This window comes from Homarus americanus, unplaced genomic scaffold, assembly GCF_018991925.1.
Source record: "Homarus americanus isolate GMGI-L3 unplaced genomic scaffold, GMGI_Hamer_2.0 scaffold56333, whole genome shotgun sequence".
NCBI classification, from domain to species: domain Eukaryota; kingdom Metazoa; phylum Arthropoda; class Malacostraca; order Decapoda; family Nephropidae; genus Homarus; species Homarus americanus.
Genome location: NW_024734940.1, coordinates 12894606 through 12916401, shown reverse-complemented (window position 1 = coordinate 12916401; position 21796 = coordinate 12894606). Strand labels below are relative to the sequence as shown.

At 37.9% G+C, this 21796-nt stretch overlaps 1 protein-coding gene across 3 annotated transcripts in view; it reads left to right on the top strand.

Moving 5' to 3' along the window:
* Nucleotides 1–21796, top strand: part of LOC121870691 (transmembrane protein 104-like) — a 41031-nt gene that overhangs the window by 17440 nt on the left and 1795 nt on the right. Inside the window, exons 3-12 of one of the 3 annotated variants that reach the window (XM_042372642.1) lie at nt 4510–4594; nt 12492–12509; nt 13989–14109; nt 14423–14512; nt 16006–16105; nt 16895–16994; nt 18755–18848; nt 19727–19911; nt 21007–21165; nt 21407–21646. In XM_042372642.1, coding sequence (XP_042228576.1) covers nt 4510–4594; nt 12492–12509; nt 13989–14109; nt 14423–14512; nt 16006–16105; nt 16895–16994; nt 18755–18848; nt 19727–19911; nt 21007–21165; nt 21407–21646 — 1192 coding nt within the window. The other 2 variants (XM_042372643.1, XM_042372644.1) reach the window with 2 other exon arrangements.

Sequence of the window (21796 nt, the reverse complement as noted above, 5' to 3'; positions counted from 1 at the left end):
ATCCCTTGTAGTATTGATTTTCATTTTAATATTATTTTACTTTTAAGAGCTGTGACCAAGATAGAAATTAATTGAGCGATTTTTTTCTGTGCGGCTAATAAACACTTTTGCATAGTCACCAACACAATGATAAGAGGGAGGGGGGCGTTGTTTGAGGAGTCCTCAACTTCCCGCCAATATTGGTGATCCCTCTTGATCGGTGACGTGATTCATGGTTCCAACCAATCACTGTAGAGATTCGATTACGTGATATTCGGTTTTAGCCAATGTCTGCATAGGTTCGTGACGTCATCTCCCAAATCTGGAGGGCCTGTTGAGAAGTGGGCGAGTTGCAAGGAGTTAACCACGTGATCTGTGACGCACTTGTTGGAACTGACCAATCTTGGGACTGGGGTTTTACGACGTCATGGCTAAGAGAGACGATGACGACAGCTTGGTGGATCACATGTTCAGATAATCTTACAGTGGGCGATGCCGGACTGAAGGTTTTAACTAAAAGACAAAATAATTCCTGGAAGTCATGTTAATCTGCATTTTGTTTGGCTATCAGTTTTTGCTCTTCTTTAAACGAGTAATTTTAAAGGTCATTCGAGTATCGTATATTTTTTTCCTTACATTTGTGTATTTTTGCGTTTGATGTTACTGGTAAATTTAGAAAACTTAGTGACAAAATATATACCATTTCCTTTTCTTGTTTTATAGTTCGTAAATTAAATCGTAAATCTGGTATATCTTTATTCCTTGTGAAGATCAGGTTTTCAAGGACTAAGGTGTTACCCCCTCTACAGGTTCTACACACACACATATATACATACACACATATATACATACATACATACATACATACATACATACATACATGAGGTTAGCACTAGGGGGAACAGGTTACCTTTTTATATAGTAAAGGAAATATCGGTCTCTCTCCCTCCTTAAGTTGGTGTGAGGAGGCGCCACTCACTGACAGCCAGAGCGGTACAGGTGTTGAAGCCTCTAGTTAACTACCTGAGTACTCATTAAAGTTACAGGCTGCCTCGTGTGTGTGTGTTAATATTTAGTGTACTTGTAGTAGCGGTAGTGATGGTGAAGGTGCTGGTGGTGTATGGGGATGGTGAGGGGTTAAGTTGATGGTGTATGGTGAGGTCTTCCCCCTCTCCCTCATCATATCTGCTGAGGTGAGGAGGACGTGTGGAGAAATAATAAATTCATTTCGAGTTTTTATTGTGTCTCTCTCCCCAGATGTTTCCTCCCCTACACCCCTCACCACCCCTCTCCTTTCCTTCCCTAATCTTCCCTTCATCTCTCTCTCCCTCCCTCCCTCCCCCTCTTTCTCCATACACTACGTTTTATAAAATTAACTTAGAAATTCTTGGAAGAGGGGGGAGAATCACGTTGTGTGTGTGTCCCCTCGGCAGCAGTAGCCCCAAAGGGATTAAGGTAGGCCTATGTTTCCCCTACACACTTTCCTCTCTCTCTCTCCCTCTTCCCCATACACCCTCTCTCCTCCCCCCATACACGTCAACCTATACCTCCCCCTCTTCACCCTCACACTCATACATTATTCACTTCTCTTCCTACTACCTACTTTATCTGTCGTCACTTCTCTACTCTTCTTCCTCTTTCCTCTCTCTCTCCCTCCTACCCTATCTCTCCTTCCTTCCTTCCCTCTCTCCCCTAGTGTGTCCTCGTTACACAAGAGAAATAGCTATAGCACACAGTTGAAATAAGCTTTTAGCATCTTTCATTGGCTGTCCTTGGTTGAAGCGACTCGGACGTAAAGAATACACCTGACCTTGCGTTTCGGCACTCGGGGTCACATCATGTATTTTGTTCAGGTTTCAGACAAAGGTACTACGTTACATGCTTGATTGTGGATCTGGGTTAAAATGTAAACAAATCGAGTTATTGGAGTTATTTAATGACCTTTGAAATGATTAAATATATTTAGAATGTTTAACAAGTCAATTATGCTGAACCAACCAATCTAACCTAACCTGACTTGACTTAACGTGTGTGTGTGTGTGTGTGTGTGTGTGTGTGTGTTACTATAAAGGCACCACTGTAACCAACGCCATCTTTACTCCTCGTATTCGTTGGACGTTATGTGAGGCAGATAGCTGGGTACTTTCATCACCGTTTGAGAAGGAAAATGTTATCGTGTAGATCTCCAGAGTGTTCCTGTCGGTGGTCACTAGTGGATGACGAGGTAATGACAGACTGTAAAGTGAAGCCATTCACCCCACGCTGCCCTGCCCGACCCGCTGTCATGCATACTCCACGACCCAGCTGCAGCCACACACACACACATCACCACCAAATACAACCAAACAACTACACACACGTATAGTGAATGACTTAAGGTGTACTGTATAACTCGAATGAATTTTGTTGTTTGTTCAAGTAAAATATTGCTTGCCAGCTAAAGAAAAAAATACATTGAAATAGGAACAAAAGTTGAATTCAAATTCCTCATATGTGCTGTAGAGGTCACTGAAACTAGCTAAAGTCTTACTCCTGAAGGTAAGAGTCTGTACATTGACTATTATTATCTTGCAGTAGGTCCTCTTCACCGTGTGCTGGGGGCGTGTTGGTGATGTGGAGGGCTGGTTGTTCTCTGGTGGTCGGGGGAGGAGGTGGTAGGGGAAGTAATCTGGATGGGATATCAGTGTGTGTGTGTGTGTGTGTTCAGGGATCGTAAGGGAAGAGCTGGCTGGGGGTAGGGGAGGTAGTGGTGGCGGGGTAGCAGGGTATGGTAGATTTAACAGGGGTAGGGGGAGAGTTGCATCACGGGGGTGGCGGAAACTGAAGCAAGAGTGAGTCACGGGGCACGCACCCTACTCGTCCCTTTCTACCCCCCCCCCCTTCCACCTCGAGTCCTGCTCCCCTAAGCTTCCCACGACCAACACACGCTCTACCCCCCAAGCTGTGTAGTTTGTACTTATTATATACCCTGGTTTTTTGTACTGTGTTGGTGTAGTAGCTCCACATATTACACCTCCTAGCGTGGTGGGTTGACAGATGAAGCTTTCTGCCCGACGCTGCCAGCCTAGTTTAACCATCTGACTACCCAACCATAACTTCCTCCTCACGTTACTTTTATCACATTTCCACGAACCTCTCTCTTCCTCTCTCTCATTTCCTCCTTCACAATATGCGTTTGATTCTAAAGTCCACCTGAATTACTCTTTATTCTCTAAAAAAAAGGTAAATATAAACAACCAGAGATTTTTTTCAATTACTGTCGGAGAATCGTATAGTTGGAACCTGACCAATTTGAGATGCATGATCAAAGGTCAGAATTAACACTGGAAGGAAATGCTACAGTGACCTTTTATAAATACCCTCAAAACAAACAGGACAGAAAACGACATTAGTATAATGTAAATCTTTCAGTGAAATGACATAGGGTGTAAGATCACAAGTCGAAAAACACATTATGGAAGTTCAAATGTCAGAGCTAAGATGAAATTAACAATACTAAGGGTTGTTTCCAAATATGAAGGAGATCCGTTTAGTTCTTATTGAGGTGTAAGAAATTTAAGACCCACTGACTGACGCCGCTACACTGAATGACGTCTTTGTATATTTGTTCTTGTATGAAGGTAATCAAAAGAAAATAACGTAAACGGAAAAAAAATGGGGTGAACAATAAATAGAACAAAATAGAAATGATAAAAAGAAGAAATACATAAGAAGGAAATATGAAAAATGATGATAACAGAGAAAACATAAAAGAGACGGACGAAACAGGAGAAAATAAAGATTAAGAAGAGCCATCACAGAGAGTCAACAACAAAAGGATATAAGTTACAAGGTGTTATGTCACTGTGTGTGTGTCCGCCACCAAAATTCTCCATTACACAATACCGTTTTCATAATCCTTACCACATTGTGTGTCAAAGAGCATCCGTACTGTGACTATTTCTCTGTAAGCCTTGTCTGGTAATGTACTGTATGGGATTTTACTAACTGGTTGATTAAAATAAGGAAATGACGTACACAAATTAACGGTGGAATGATATGGTTATACTCACATGTATACTGTACTGTTATTACTGAAGGCTATAAGTCATTCCTATTGATCGTGCTTTCTGATACTTAAAAACACATCATAGGTCTTACTGTTTACACTGGCTGTTAATGTTTAAACAGATTAATATACTTTTTTGTTTTTGATTCATGTGGGATTTAAATATCTGGATTTCTTATAATTAGAGTAGTATCTGTCAGTGTTTTGTCTGTTAAGTATTTATTTTAACTGTTGTAATTGTAGTTGGTTTGATGGAGAAGTTGTATGTTCTGTACAGTTTAATATTTACATATTTTTATTAAGTTTATTGTTGGTTGCCATTTAAAGTTATTGTGGGTTGCCATTTAAAGTTATTGTGGGTTGCCATTTAAAGTTATTGTTGGTTGTCATTTAAAGTTATTGTGGGTTGCCATTTAAAGTTATTTTTGGTTGCCATTTAAAGTTATGGTGGACTGCCATTAAGAGTTGATCATCTCTTGCAGCTACATGACGACAACGTGGGTGGTGGAGAGCATGGCCTGCGCCAACGCTATCAACCATTGGCGCCGGATGAAACAGCTCAAGAAGGTGCCTTTTGCCTCCTCTCCAGACCATCATCACCGTTATCAAAACCATCACCTACAACACATTTCCCCACCTCCATCACCATCAGCAGACACCTTGTTACAATCTTTATGCACAACCACCAACATTTCTGCTTCCACCTTCACTGCCACCTGTACTGCCACTACCTCACCATGCCTCCAGGACGCAGCTAACGACCCCCTGACTTCGATGACATCCGTTTTGGTATTTTGGGCTTCCTTAACTGCTGTCTGTTCTTTTGCATTACTGTACTTTGACTGTTTGTTGTTTCTCCCCATCTGTCACCTGAATGCCTTTTAGAAGCTTGTTGTCTCTTCCTTGTCATGGAGAAATATTCACACAATGTTTTCTCAGTGAAACATACAAACCATTCTGTTTACTGAAGTCATTATTGGTACAGACGTGAGGTGAAGGTGTGTGGGATTATGTTATCATCAAGCCAGACATTAATTAATAAGTTAATATATTTTACAACCTATATAATACTGTAGGTCTTCAGTGAGTGACATTTGTGTTCCATACCATTCAGTAAAACTCTCCGTGCTAGAGTCTGTCCCAGCCAGAAGGTGTTGAAGTGTTCAGTAATAGATACTCTCACCGTTGGGTAAATTTTTCCTACAGGCAGCCTTCTCACTCGGTCAAATCATGGCTGAATTTAGTCATTAACAATGACATTAGTTAATGCAAGGATTTTTTAATATATATTTTTTTACATTTAATATAGTAAGTCACACACAGAAAGAGATCATTATTAAAAAGACAAGGCTCTGGTCTTCAAATACTGTATCATAAGAAAACTCACCGAACACATGAATTTATGGACCCCTTCCCTTGAAAATGTCAATACTGTTCAGTACATTCTACGTTCTAGAGTACAGTATATCAAGTTGCCCAGTAATGTTCTGGCTGATAATGTACGGCTCTGTTGTGCTGCCAATACCAAGACTTCAATTGAACTTCTTTAATGAAAATACTGTCCAGTGGAACTTATTCAGAAGTTACAGAAATGGTTCCAAACATTTTAATCCTGGATAATTATAGAAGGAACACATTAGGAAACAGTAGTATATGTATTGTATTACAACTCAACTTTATGTACAGTATCACCTCGAACATTATTAATGAAATATGAACTTTTTCTCCCCCAAACTAATTAACCAGGAATGTGAGCCACTTTATTTACAAATACTGTACAATTTAAAAAGTTTTAACTCCTACTGAACAAAATTAATCTAATTTGAAATTTCACAAAACAGTTCTGTATTCCATAATGGAGTTGAGATTGGCTGAGTATACAAGGTGAAATGGAATCAGAAGAACAGCACCTTAGAGCCATATAAATATTACTGGGTACTGAAAGGTTATGAGAGAACTGTCTTAGTTACAGTACAGTACCGGCAGTGACTGAATTCAAAGGAAGTTTCTGATGTGTCTAAAATTTTCATCCAAGTTAATTCTTTCAGTCAACTGGTTTGGTTATTAAACTGCACATATTTAAGAGTAGAAAGTAATCTATTTTCATTTGGATTTGCAATTTAAACTATTTTCCCATTCCCTTAAAGAACATCAAACAGTGATAACAAAAATATCACATACGGTATTTTCAAAAGGTAAAGTTTATACAGGTATGGCACTTATTAATTTGTCCCAATATTATGAGTCTACTTCAGAATGTATAGTAACTTATGGTCCTCCCCCCCCACCGCCTCTTGCACTCCTGTTAAGTACGAGTAACTGTAGTGTTTTAACGAGTCCTGGTGCACATAAGTTAGATGTTCTTACGCTCCACAGCATAAACCTCTCAATCCTGGATGTATCCCTTAATGAGAAGGAAAAGTTCTTGTTTTGAGGAAGGCAAAATATAGTTGAGTAAATGGATTGATGACTGACTGTGTCTTACTTAAGCTTTCATGCTATACGTACACATGCACTCACACAGTACTGTACCTGTAAGCTTGATGAGCCTCTGCCTATATCATGTAGCCTGTGTCAGTTTTGTCTTGAGAGCCAGATAAGCACTGTGCATGTTAGTGTGGCTGATTATCAGTTGCTTGTTCTTTAAGTCTTAAATGGTGGCCATCATAGGTGGGAGTTAGCTGTAGGGACGGCCGGCAAAAAATAATTTAAGTGACAGGAAGCAAACAGGGCACAATAGAGGGTGAAGTAAGAAGGATTAGTACAGTAGAAAGGTGATTTTTTTTTGTGTGAGGATTATGAAAGTGGAAATGTAGTCTGGGAAATGAAAGATGGAAGGGGTACGAGACATATCCACCTGACTGCCACACCCTTGGCCAATTTGAGACGGAGACACTAGTATGTAAATTGCTTATGTAGTTGCCAGTTGGTTTTGGTCAGCCATGGAAGCACTGCCGAGAGAAGATTAACAGGAAGCTTTTTCTTGTATTGATAGTGTAAGTTTTCTCTGAGGCACTGGTCTTCCCACAACTCAATAATACTTGGTTCTTAGTCTGCCATGCTTTCTTGATCTTCGTGTTGGTCTGTCTATGAATGGTGATGATCTGTATTCTGTCTTATTGATTTGTCTTGTGCTTATCTATCTTCTCCTGTTGCCTTTCTGCTACCGCTAGCTTGTATGTGTGTGCTAACGCTAAGACAACGTTCATGTCCCAAATTGCATGTGAGTAAAGTAAGTTGTGATTGCTTCGTTCAGTTGATTGCCACGTGGGTCCGTAGAATTCTTTAAGTGTTTCAGATATGGTTGAAGTGTTTAGGGAGGTGCCTTTGTATAGCCAACCCAAAGTCCACGAAGGAACGTGATCTTGCAAACATACACGCAGACAGACCATCCGTAAGCTTTGGAGGAGGTAGTGACGGGTAGCTTGATTTGAAGACCAATTTGAAGAGGTTTAAAAGAACATTGGATTCCTGATAGATTTAAGGTTTGGTTATGAAGGAGTTGATGGGAAGAAGGAAACATAGAGCAGTCATTTAGGTCACAGTATTGATAACAGCCAGGAGGAATTTTGCAACACCTAGACACATTTGTTCCTTGTTCAGACTGAGTGACTGTTAATTAGATGGTCTAGTACAGTTTATTGGCTAAATAAATTACAAATACTTTAGGAGATTGAATAACTCTTTAACTCCGATACAAGTTTATATGTTAGATGGGAACTGTCTTCATCTTCCATTCTCAGTAGACTTTCATCCTTGTTCTGCCTGACTTCACTTATTTCCACATCTCCTCCTTATTTCTGTATTTCTTATTTTATGTTCTGTGCTTCCTATTCACCCTCACATATTTTCCTTCTCTTCTTTTTTCATCACTTTAAGTTTATTCACATCTATCAAGAACTTTCTCCAAACTCCTCCACTAACATTGATAGCAACATATCCTCTTGGTCGCCCACCTGACCCTTGACATCTGCAGACATTTGCTGCTTCCCCTCCCATTTGCATCCTGTGTTTCGTAGCCCTCAGAATTGTTAGCGAAGTCTTGGAATTGTAATTGTCCACAGACACTCGCCCTCTTCCAGTCTCTCGCTGTGTGGGGGTTCATGCTTGTGAGTGTGTTGAAGTGGGAACTATCTATGGTAATTCTATGTTAATTTTGTAGCCTAAAACAGTTGATTGGTTGTAAGATGGAAGTTACACGGCAGTAGAATAATTGACATATTTTATAATGCCTCTTAAAGATGTGATTAAACTTTAGTAGATGAGAGGGAGGACTGAAATTCAACTTGAAATCTGCAAGAACTTCCTTTTTCTTAAACTATTAGGTATTAGTTCAGATAATTAAGTATTCCCTTTATGTGTTTTGTTGATATTTCTAATGATTTGTCTCATTGAATTGAAGATGTGGCGTATCACCTTAGATGTGTGTGTCGAGTGTAGTGTCATGTAGTGTTGTGTGTGTGTGTGTGTGTGTGTGTGTGTGTGTGTGCATGTTATCAGTAAAGGATGTTTATGTGTCCAGTCACAGTATTTCCCACCTTATTGTGTCTAGCGTGACAGCTGCTTTATATGTTCTCTGTGTCGTTTGTTGTTTAAGATCACAGTGTAAGTGTGTCAGTCATTGTTTAAGTTCTTGATTGGATTGAAAATGAGATGTGGTTGATTTTTTGCTTAAGGAAAGGAGTTGCAAGGTGTCCGTAGCTTCAATTTGCATTTGTGATTTGTGATTACTGTGGTGTGAGTGTGTTGAAATATTACTAGAATTTTGTTTTGTCCTTTTGTGTACACTTGACAACTGAAAATGTGATTAAGAAATATTAATGCTGAAAATTATGTAATAGGTATGTGCTATTTGCTGTCAGATACATGAACACAGTTTCTGTATATTTTATGCACAGTTTCACTACTTTCTCATATCAGTTCTTCACTACAGAGAAAAGTTCCCAGTATATCATATCTTTCTCAGTTATTGTACCACGAACCCCAAGATTCAGACTCGTGAACCCAAAGCAGTGGACTGATACATTATTCTCTCCATAAATGCCTCGGATTCATGAGTCTGAATCTCTGGGTTTGTGGTTCAGAGGGGGAGAGGCAAATGGACTTAAAGAGAAGTTGATTGTACCTGGATGTGTTCACTGACCCAGATATAAATGTTGTGTATAGTCAATTATTCTGTCAGTCTGTCTGTTGCCTTTCCTCTGCTCCTACATATATGGTGTAGGTCAGAGATGCAAAAAAAGGAGGAATGGTCTTGGTTTAAATACACAAAAGGAAAGAACAGTAAGAAAAAGTACATTATAAAAAGTCACAGGAAATGTTGAAATGCCAAACAGGATCCACCTACACACACATACACTTCCTCGTACAAAGTGAATCGGTTAAACTTGGCATCGATCGTAAATGTTTCTTAGTATTTCACCGTGAATATTTGATTATGAGGCTTATTTAATACTACCAGTTACAGAATGACCTCCACACTGTACACAATCCACGATCATCCTTGTATACTGTTATCAAACTTGACCTCACTATTTGACCGAAACAACCTGTCCATATCACCCATTGTCCTTTTGTCTCTCTCATACCATCGACCGTGTTATCGTAACTCTCTCTTATCAGTCTCTCAGCTGGCAGGAACTCTCTATGCCAATACCAGCTAAACATCCTCTACTCTATTCAGCTCATCAAGGCAAAACAACCACCCAACATTCGTCATCTCATCTCATCTCATCCTTCACCCAGTCAACCTTCTCAGTGGTCATAAGACTTCATAGGTTGTCTGTCACTACTGGGCACATTTATATTTTTTGCAAATCTCTTAAAAGATATTACCGGGTAATTTGTGTCTTATAAAAGCTTTGATGGCTTGTTTTTGGTGAGGTAAATCCTTTTGAAGGCTTACAGCAGGCATGGGTAACCTTTCCTCAGTCATGGGCCACATATTTTCTCTGTGTTACCTGTCTACATTGTTTTTATTACCCAAACTCTTGTCTCCTATTGGCTGGAAACATCAGTGAGATATTTCCCAAGAAGCTTGAGGAAGGAGCATCATAGGAAGCAATTATTCCAAAATGTTGAGAAATGGATTGGTGTACTGGTACTAGTGACATCCTTACTAAGACCGGTAATACCAATGCCTCCTTGCTTGGTTCTCTGGTGTTAGTGAGGCTTGGGTAAGGAAGCATGAAGCTACTGTGTACATGATTGAGTCTAGATTATGTTATTTTGCTTTTGGTGATGAGATAAGCCACATGCCTCAGGGAAACATTTATTTTAGTGTAAAACTCAGATATTTTGGGACCACTGTAATGACTGTATTATTATTATTAGTAATAGTAGTCATTGCAGTAGTAGTAGTCATAGTACAGTAGTAGTAATAGTAAAATTAGTAGTAGTTGTGATGTTTGTAAACTAAACCTGATTTGTTTAAAGAAATATATCCGGTATCTTTTGAGCCAGAAGGCAAAGTTAACTGCCATAAAATTTGTAAGGTTGTGCGGCTGAGTGATGTGTAGCAGATAGTGACAGACATGGGTGGTATATTGTGTACAGGACATCAGGGTATACCGGGTATATGAAAATAAAAATAGTGTAGTGTAGTTTGATAATTATAGTTTATGGACATTTGGATTACAGTGATGAGATAATTTGTCGTGGTGTGTGTGTGTGCGTGCGTGCATGCGTGTGTGTGCATGTGCGCGTGTGTGTCAATTTTCGTGAAGAGTGATTTTGTTTATTACATATTATTTTCATTTACAATATCACTCGAGTTTTATTGGATCACCTGAAGATTAGGCTTATTTCACCTAAAGATTAGGCACCCTAGCTTATTTCATCTGAAGATTAGGCACCCCAGCTTATTTCATCTGAAGATTAGGCACCCCAGCTTATTTCATCTGAAGATTAGGCACCCCAGATCATTTCATCTGAAGATTAGGCACCCCAGCTTATTTCACCTGAAGATTGACCACCCTAATGCTGCCTTTGGGGTGTTTACTTTTATCCTCTTCGTTACCGTGTATTATACGAATGGCTTAATCATTTTGAAGTGTTTATATAATAGATGTACAGAATTAATTTATCTTACATCACAATGGCTGCAAATTTTACCTTCCGTCTATCAGTTTGTTATTTTCGTTTTCTTATTTCCTTCTTTACTCTCCTCCATTCTTACCTGTTTATGATATAAATTTGTACATTGTCTGTTTTCCTTACCTTTACTATTGAGAATTTTTTAATGGTCGACTTGAGAGACATTCCATTCTGCTTATTTCCCATCCTCTCCTTTATTCCTTCCTTTGCTCTCTACATATTGTGTTCATGTTTTTTATTTTGATATATAAATGACTCAAATGGAAAATTGGTATATACATGAATTGACAGAATTAATCAGGAGTGAAGTATGTGGAAGTACTGCACTGTCCAGCCCTCCTGTTAAGTAAAGGAATGTGGTTATATCTATAGACTGCATCTCAGTACCGTGCATATGATTTCGACTCGATCCAATTTACCATTTGTGTGTTTTATTCATTATAGCTTAACTTTACGACAGTGTGATTTTATTGAGTTAAAAAATCTTGACTTCTTTCTTTCTTATCTTGTGATCTGCTGACTAGTGCATAGAAACTCTTTGCCATATACCTGGCCATCACTCACACACACACACACACACACACACACACACACACACACACACACACACCATCATCATTCATCTCCATCCTCACTGCACCTAACTAGAGAACACCGAACCCTTGTAAAACACTCACTCATAAGGTGTGAATATTGGTCGGTGTTCTCTTTTCATATGATAAACCTGATGCACATCTTAAGGCATAATTTGCACAGGTATATTTTTAAGATAAACTGAATTTGTGTACCTAAATATTAAGAGTTTATTATTATTATGAAGTTGTAAGTTGATATTTTAAATGAATTGAATCTAAATATGAAAATTATAAGGATTTTTGTTCTGTTATATGAAATTTGTTAGCGTAGGTTTTTAATGGATTTGATGAGTGATGGATTCTGTTATTAAATATATCTGCATGATGTCAGTTACTTTAGCCAGGAGCATGAGAGCTTGTGTTATTGAATGATCTCTTTTATGTCTACCCATGAACTTGCTGTGTGTAAATAAACAGTTTAAAATTAGCTGCTGTCAGGTTAATAATGGTGTGTTGGTAAATAGTGATAGAAATGAGGTTTTTCAGCTATATGTTCCTATTATATTATTTATTTTTTGGGTTAAATTCAGCTTCTGTGTGTTTATTGATATTATTTGTTTACAGAAAGGATGGAATTGATAAGCTGTTACTAATGAGTCAAGACAAGACACTGAATGAAATCTTTACTGATAGACTTGACTTTGATTTAAATGGGTATAAATTAATCATGTTTTCATTGCTGCAGTAGAAGGGTTCCTTACAATGAGAGCTGACTCTATTTTGTTGTTTTGCAGTTTTATCACACAGTTCAGGTAACTGCTCCTCCTACGCCCAGTTAAGTTTGTTGACACTGTAAGCACACCCGGGATAATGAGCATATAGTAATTTGTGATTTATAAGTCGCAGTAATTTATCTGTACTACTGTAGCGTGACTGATGTGCCAGCATTCTCTGGTGGCCGTCCACGTTGGTGTGTGACCCAAGGTGTGCCCTCCTGCCCCTCAGTTGCCACTTGTCAATAATATATTTATTTTGGGTTTGTTGACCAGTAATGACATTTATCCAATTGCATATGCTCAGTGTATGGTTGTACCTGTAGCACGAATGGCTGTTCACAAGCACATGATTACAGGTATGCAATGCACATGATATGCACATGCACATATACCTACAGATATACTCATACTTCACTGTTAATGTATCTGCATATAGTATGCAAATGTGCATGAATGCACATTTGTATGCACACATGCTATTAAGTACACACACACACACACTATTATGTACACACACAAACTCACACACACACACTGACACACACAAGTAATGCACAAAGTTTTGTACTTGCAATCATAGGTGCACTTGTTTACTCACTGCATACACAAACAATGTACAAATTTTCATACGTGCATACATAAATAAACTAATACATACTTACTGGTAAGTTGTACATACATGTGCTAAATATTCACATGGACAAATAATACACAAATTTGTACGCTGCTTGTACTGTACATGTACAGTTGGGGACAAAAGTTTGCTCCCTGCGGTGAAACTGAGTCACAGGAATGAGTCTCTGAACTGACTTACCCTGACTGTTGTATCTCGTTTGGGGTCGATGCTGCTTCATTTTGGGAGGGAGTGAACTTTAGACCCAGACTGTACACTCAGACAAATATACTGTTACACACATGCTTACAAATGTGCACATGCAAGCACACACAAACACACACACTCACAAATCTCAACGTGTTAATGAAAAATTCAGATGAAAGGCTAATATCCTTTACTCTGTCTTCACATATAGTAAAGTGGCATCTTTTGAGAACCTAAGTTTAGTTTAAGTCCCTGAGGAGACTGGGGACAGGTCATCTCGCCTCTTAGCCAATAATGCCTCACTGTAATGTGTCTGATCCCTTCTGGCCTTAACAATATAGTGTGGAGGTGTTATGCTCTTGGATTATTTGTTTATCCTTGAAAAGTTTTATTAATACAGGGGGTATCAGTGGTTTTTAGGGGATCTGGTAACTCCTGAAGTGTTAAGGCTTCAGAGATGAGCTTTGTCTCATGGTTGATGCCACTCATTAGATAAAAGATATAGTGTAAAGGATATTACTGTGTGCATTTCATAGACTTCATCTCTACAGTGTGTGGATTTCTGCTAGAGTTATGGTGCTTTGTTTATTATTGTATTATACTTCAGGCATATTAAAAGCAAGTACGCAAGAATACAGTGTGTCTGCATTCGAGCTGTAGTTGTGAGACAAAACTAATTTCATGGTGTATTACAGCGTGGGCAGGTTGCAGATGAGTTGGTGAGTCGTACCTTAGAAAATGCTGAAGCCGATCAACGATGCACGGATACATCGGAAGACCAGGATGAAAACGAGGAAGAGTCGCCGCTGATAACTGGTGAGGAGTAACTAGTGCCTCTTTCTGTGTGTGTTGGTGGCTGGTTGCATGGGACTTATAGATAAGGGAATGAATTATATTTTAGCCAGGACAGAGGTACTTCAGAGTGATCGGGGAAGAAAAAAGGTATTATGTAATTTGTTTTGTTTTTGTATGTATGTTTGTTGACAAAGCTTGAACAGTTATTTTTCTTCCAGTGTCATACTCATGTTAATTGCCCTTCAGAAATTCCTTGTATATTTTAAGCGAGTTTAATTATTTCAGATTTATGTTCATATATGATTCTTGATTCTCATTTTATTTTTGTCTTCAGAGGGAGTGATAGAGAGAACAGTGGGGGAATACTATGCCATACAGGAGCAGATTGAAATGGGGCAGATGGCAGAATTATTTTATCCTAAAGGTAAGACATTATACATTAGTTTTGTAGTTAAGTATTGAATATAGATGTGTGTATTTGTCATTCTTTAATATATGTCTCTATGTACACTATTTTATATAAAATTGTGGGTGCATAGATAATTTAAATGCATATCTCTGTACTGTAATTACTATTCATAGGACTGTATGCACTTTATAATCTATGCCTTGTTTCTTGGTTTTAATAATTTTTTGTTGGGTTTTATTACTTACAGATTTGGAAAGGGAAAGTGATAGGGTGAACAGAAAAGCATTGTGGGAGGTATTACAAGTGGGAGGAAGGCTATTAAATGGAGGAAAGGTATTCTATGAGAGCAGCAGGACAACAGTAAGAGTAAATGGGAAAGAAAGAGAAACATTTTAAATAAATGTGGGTGTTAGACTGGGATGTGTTATGTCCCCATGGTTGTTCAGTATAGACATGGATGATGTGAACTATTATACACTGGTGAAAGTGGTGATAACAAGCTTTCTGACAGGGCTGCACATACTGTATCTTGAATCCTGATTATAAGGGAGCCAAGTTGTCACTGTCCAGGTTAACTAGTGACTGCTTCTGTTTATGGCTGGGCTCTGAGTCTCTGATTCTAATGTGCTCAGATCATGTATTATATGGGTCCAGGGAAGCCAAGTTGCCACTGTTCATCCCTCTCTCTCTCTCTCTTGCTCCAACTAGTATACTGTCTGGATGACTGATCAGAGTTTATGTTTTCCAAATTTGTTAATGATTAATAGCATAATAAGTTATAAAAAGGGCTACAAATACTGTACTTAAAACATTTTTGGTTCATTTATTTTTATAACCAATGGTTTTTGCCAACCCTGGTTTTTCAAAGTAATTTTTTGGTGTTATTTGTTATTCTTGATGTACTTAAGTAGTTCGATGCATTAGATTTCATTTCTGAGAGAAAATTAGTTTTTGCCCTAAAATCCTATAAGGCTTACTGTTTTGGCCATATTCTTGATCTCACCGATTTTGTTCAAAATCTCATTATATGTATTCCTTAACATGCTGATTGAGGATCTGTTGTCTAAAATTTTAAATCTGTATAATTACTTATTCAAATGACATCTTGATAATTTTAATTACTTTTCTAATGCAAATTACTTATCACCTATGGTTTCTATAAGTGATTTAAGAAGGGAGTGAATGGGAAGAATAGGCATAGGAATAATAATAATAGTATGTGGGTGGAGAAAGTGTGGGAGATCACCGGAAGATAAGATAATTCACCCTCTGTGGCTACTACTCCTTCACTGTAGGACACCCAAGACCAACTGGCCCCTAACTCATATCTCTCTTTGGCATTTTTATTATTTCCCGGTGATACATTTTTTTATATTTTTTTATTATCGACTTTAAATACAAATGACTGTACTACCCCCCAAAAATTTAAAGAACTTGTCTTTACACTATTTATGAATCAGTACCTGGACTTATCTTTTAACCTGTAGTGTGTTGTTTATCTTTCACAGTGTGGGATAAAGTGTTTTATATTGTGCTCTGTATATACCTCTATGGAGACCTGGCTATATACGAGGCTGCCGTGGCTAAGTCTCTCAGAGATAGTATTTGGTAAGTGTCAAATGTATTATTGGTTATTTTGTTTCATGTAGATAACTTTGTTCATGGCTGAGCTCCTGCCTGACAGCCTCTCCACCCTTTGCTGCTGTTAATCTGTGAAATAACCTCTGGCATCATTTGATTGTTCTGTACAGTATAGGAAAGTGGCTGCCATTCAGCTTCATTGGGTGTGGATAAGACCTTTCCCGTTGTGATGCCTTAACCCCCTGACTACAATAACTATGTACTGTACTCAAGGGAATAGACATTGTACTTAAGGGTTAAGCCACACTCGAGGGGTTGTCATATTACACGAGGGGTTAAGAAATCTTATTGGTATGAATAACGAACATAACTTCAATGGAAAGTAGAGAGCTGGAGAAACAGTAAGAAAGTGTGTTATGCTAGCTTAGATATTTTTGTTTCAGTATAGAGTAAGTATTTTGAGTTTTGTGCTAAACTTAAGAGTAAGTCTTAACATCTGCAGCTTGATATATAATGAATTAATTGTATGTTAGCCCAGAAGATACACTCACTGTTGGGGTAAGGCAGTTGTTCTTCTCATAAAAGTATTTGAGGTAATTTATTTATTTTTTAGTTTACAGAATCCATAATGTTATTTTTTTATCTCAGTGTCAAACTTAATCAGGAAATCAGGGCTGTGATTTACCAGTTTGTGATGGGCTGTGAAGAGGATTTAATGATTTATAGTTAAAGGACACATTGGGTAATGGGTTTTGTTCTTGTTGAAAGGAAGAAAATATAATTCAAGATTTCTTACATGATTTATTTTCTTTACAGTAATTATGTACCAGCGAACTGCTCAAGTGAACCTGTAGATTTAGATAAATGCTTCCAAGATTCAGATCTGACAAGATTAGAAATGTATAGATTATGCACAGTAAGTATTTATGTCTTGTGTTTTAATTTTCATATATATACAGTGAGTGATACCTCCTTATAATCCATTAGATGAGGGTTTCACATCTAATGGACCCTAGATATAAATGGACTTTCACCATATAGTCCGTTAAATAGAGGTTTCACGGTACAGTCATTTCTGCTACAACGCGTGTTGGCTGTAACGCGATTCCACTCTAACGTTTTAAGTGTACTGTCGCTTGGCGTGGGGTTATGCAGTGTTTACAGTTCATGTTCGACAACACATGTTCAATTGATTCATGTGTTTTGTTTGTGAAGTGTTATTTGATAGGGACTATAAATTTCATCCTTTTTTGCAAATTTAACTGTTCCCATAAATACTGTATGAAAAAAATAAATAAAAATAATGTTTTGCAGTGTGGACTAATAGCGTTTTACACCCGCGCTCTCTGTTTCCATCACACGATCAGTTGAAACACGTGGGTTGTTTTGAAGCGTCCCCAGTGATTTTTGCTTACTATTTCTCCAGTTTTGTGGTATTAACTGTGTTATATTTTCTGTATGATTTCATTATTAGGTATGAATGTAACATTTATTTAGATTGCTATCCTTTGTGTTAGGCTAACTACTAATTTTTTTTTATTTCGAGTCATCTGCACCTAACCTTATTTTCTCCATAAGCCCTGTTATTGCTAATGTGCAAATTTCTACTAAGCGAGGTTTTACAAGAACACAACTATCGCGTCGTAGCAGAACTGACTGTATAATGGATGTTAAGCTGATTGTTTTTTGTTTGTCTCTTTTAATGTTAGACTGTAAATTTGTGAACTATGGCTCAAAAAAAAAAAGCTGTGTTATGTGCTTATTACAGTAATAAGTAGGATGTACTGTACAGTTACCCACAAAAGTCCTGTTGCGCTTCTGCTGCTCCACGAACCCCAAGATTCAGACTCGTGAACCCCAAACAGTAGACACTAATGCTCTATTTTGTCCGTAAACGCTTCAGATTCTTGAGTCTTAAACATGGGGTTTGTGGATCAAGGTGATAGGACTTTGGTGGGTGAATGCACAGAGGAAACTTCTTAGAATTGGCAGTACAGTATAATGAGTGGATAGATGAGCCGGCACAGAACATCAGAGTATAAGGTACATATAGAGTCATGGGTTAGTGGTGAGGAAATCCTATAAAATATGTATTAATTGACATCCCTTTATCTGCTATTTCTCGCTTGTAGACGTCCATACTGTATATGTACAGCCGTGGGCAAAAGTTTGCTCTCTGTGGTGAAATTAAGTCACAGGAATGAGTCTCCAAACAAGGTCGTCTGATGCTGTTTTCTTTTATCTCTTTTGGGGGTCGACACTGCTTCATTTTGGGAGGGAGTGAACTCTTGACCCCCCTGACTGTGCACAGCACTGAGAATATTCATGGGAAATAAGTATGAATGTCTTGTTTCTGGTTAAGATTGTGATGAGAGGCAGATGGTGGTTTGTTTAGTTATGTGGCTGTGGGTTGATGTTATTCTTAACCCTTAGCCTGTGGCTATGGATTGCTTACTCTGCCCCCATATGAGTAAAAATGGAATGCAAGGAACACGTAATTTCCACTGAGTTTGGCCACTATACCAACTGCTTATTTTCATTCCCTGCTGCTAATGGCTGCTGTTTCAGGGTTAATGTGGTGGAGGACATTAGGTTAAAAGACATATTGATGATGCTTAGTATGTTTCTGCTTAGGAAGGTTAAATACTCTTGTCTTGATGGCTGTTTCTCTTTCAGGCTGCATTCATTGGTGTAATGGGCCCTTTTGTGTTCTTCAATCTTACTAAAACAAAATATATGCAGATGTTGACTACATTTACCAGATGGCTCGGTGAGTAGAGGGGAGGGTCTGTGTCTCTCTTGAGTCTGGACACACTGTTCACTTCCCTATAAATCAACTTCGTTTTCCTAACCTAACCTTTTGTAATACAACACTAAGTTAACATAATGTAATGCTGACACAACACTATAATTACCTAAAGCTGACATGACATAACCAAACCATGTATTAGTTTTTTTTTTACTTCTAATCTTTTTGTTTTCATCACTTCTTTCATCTCTCATTACACTCACTCATATCTCCTTCATAAGTACCATCAGTCACACATCCTACCCTTCCCTCTTCTTCTTTTTTCATTCTAGTTTTCTTTGTCCAGGGCTGCACTCTTGAACTGCTCCCACTCTCCTTCAACTCCTCCCCCTTCACCGGTGTGTAGGTCTTGCATGGCAGAGGTTAGTGTATCAAAATAACAGCACATACTACTCTAGGTTCTCTGTATGAAGGAAAATGTGATAAAAAGAGTTCATGCAAATCATATAGAAAGGAAAGACTATTTAGTGTTACCAATAATGGTATAGTAATAACCTCTGTGTCACTAGGTAATAACTAATGGATTTTCTGATGAGTAATGTTCAAACTGATTGTCAGGTCATGGTGAAATTTGACTGACTGTATTATGACACTTCTATCCATGTACATTCTATTAAACTTAATTGTCACATTCATTTAACACATCCCTACATAGTGTGCATGGCATAGAACACAGTATTCACAGACTAAAGCATCAGGGAGTGTTCCTGTATACAGCGCTTGAGGTTACCATTTTACTCCCTCTTGACCTTAAAAATTTGGTTGTACTGTATATGCATAGATCCATCAACTAAACATTTATTTTTTAAATTTACTAATTATATGCACTTAAATTCCAGCAATGGGGATAATGATCACGTGGGCCATCGTGTATTTGGCCGAGAATAAGGGCCATGGTCATCCCCCCTCTGCTGATATCACCAAATTACCACAACTGTTCGGAGTTTGTGTGTACAGTTTCATGTGTCATCACTCCTTACCTGCTCTTATAACTCCTGTTACTGAAAAGAGGTCAATTGTAAAGGTATGTTTCACAAGAATGTTGATTTATTTCTTTAACTGGATACCTGCAACACTAGATGACCTGTTGTGGTAGAATTATCCCTGGCTTATACTCCGTACCTGATTTTGTGATTTATTATTTGTTTATTTAAAAAAAGAGAAGACATTTATTTAAAAAAAACAGAAAAACATTTAATTAAGTTTATTAGATTATAAAACTCGTTCTGTGTAGAAAGTTATGAACGTACGCGACCAAGATGAGAGCAATAGAAATGCAGCGTGCCCCTCAAATTCACGGGGGTTAGGTTCTCAAAACGGCCATGAATCGCCAAATCCGCAAATAACATTTGCTGACGGAGGGGGGGGGGGTACATTTTTATTTGTGTACAAAGAAATGTATACTACTATTCCCTTTATGTGTTTACCCCTAGGACAATAATTTCTTTTACCTGTACTGTATATATGTATGTGTATGCACACACACATATACACAATACAGGTAAAGGAAATTACTGTCTCTAGAACAAATGGCTCCCTGTCCTGGTCGCAAAAATGCCGGCAACTTTAAAACTACCCTCAGACATTCTTGGGTACATCCAGGGTGCCATCCGCGGATAATCGAGGTCTGTGAATTAAAAATCCGCAAATTTGAAAGGCACACTGTACTCTAGTTTTTGATGATTGAAATAAAGTACAGTATTACAAAAAATTTTAAATACCAGTAATGTGTTCACAGTACAGGATTTGCAAAAGACATATGAGTGTTAGAATCTGAAAAAGAGAGCTGGTTTAATAGAGAATGACATGGTTAACTTGTAATAAAATTTTGAATACATAGATGAGGTCTGATGAAATGCAAAATTAGGATGGGTGGTCATGTATTGGTGTAAGCTACAGATTTTGTATGTTTATGATTCATATTAAAAAAAAAAGATAGATCAGTGAAGGAAGAAATGTGAAAGAGTTTGGTTCAAGGAGGAAAGATGGAGGGATATTTTTGTGAATTATGAAAGGAAAATATAATTTGATCAGATATATTGTTCATAGTAATGGATAGTGTGTTCTCTACTTATATTACTATGGTTTGTTGCTCCTAAATATTCAACAAATGTTACAGTTACTTGCAGCCGACTACATGCTTATCCTGATGTTCTACTACCTCTTGGCCTTCACTGGAATCTTTGCCTTTGAGCATCTGAATGACCTCTACACACTCAACTTTCAGCCAGACAGATGCAAGACCGACGACACCTCCGTCATAATTTACTCTCTTCGGGTAATGTCTCCTCACGCGTTTTTCTTGTCAAAAGTCGGCGCTGACCTAATACTTGTCAAGAATCAATACCAAAACTGCCATTGTTGTTTTAGTTAAAATTATATCTAACTCCTATTCCTTGATATACTAAAAAAGTAATGAGTATTAAGATCTTGTTCTGAAGGATAACTTTCCATAAAAACATTGATTAGTTTCCACATACATGTACTGTATATATTAACTCGAGTCTTTTCATTTTCAGTTATTTTTATTGATGTTTCCTGTCTTCACTTTGAGCACCAATTTTCCAATCATTGCCATCACATTACGTAATAACTTAAAGGGGCTGTGTCTGCGTGAAGGTCGCCGCTATTCTTTCTTCACTACACGCTGCCTTTTCCCCCTATTAGCCATTATTCCTCCAACTCTAGTGGGTTTTATTACATCTGATGTGGAGATCTTAGTCGGCATCACTGGTGCCTATGCAGGATCATTTATACAGGTATGTAATGAAAGTATTGAAATGTTGATCCAAAGTACTGTAGGATAAAATTTCTTCAGATATTAAGTTAAGTAATTTAATATAAATGAAGACAGTGAACCATGTGTTGGATTAAGGAGGCAATCCTTTTTATTTTCTCTTTCATATTTT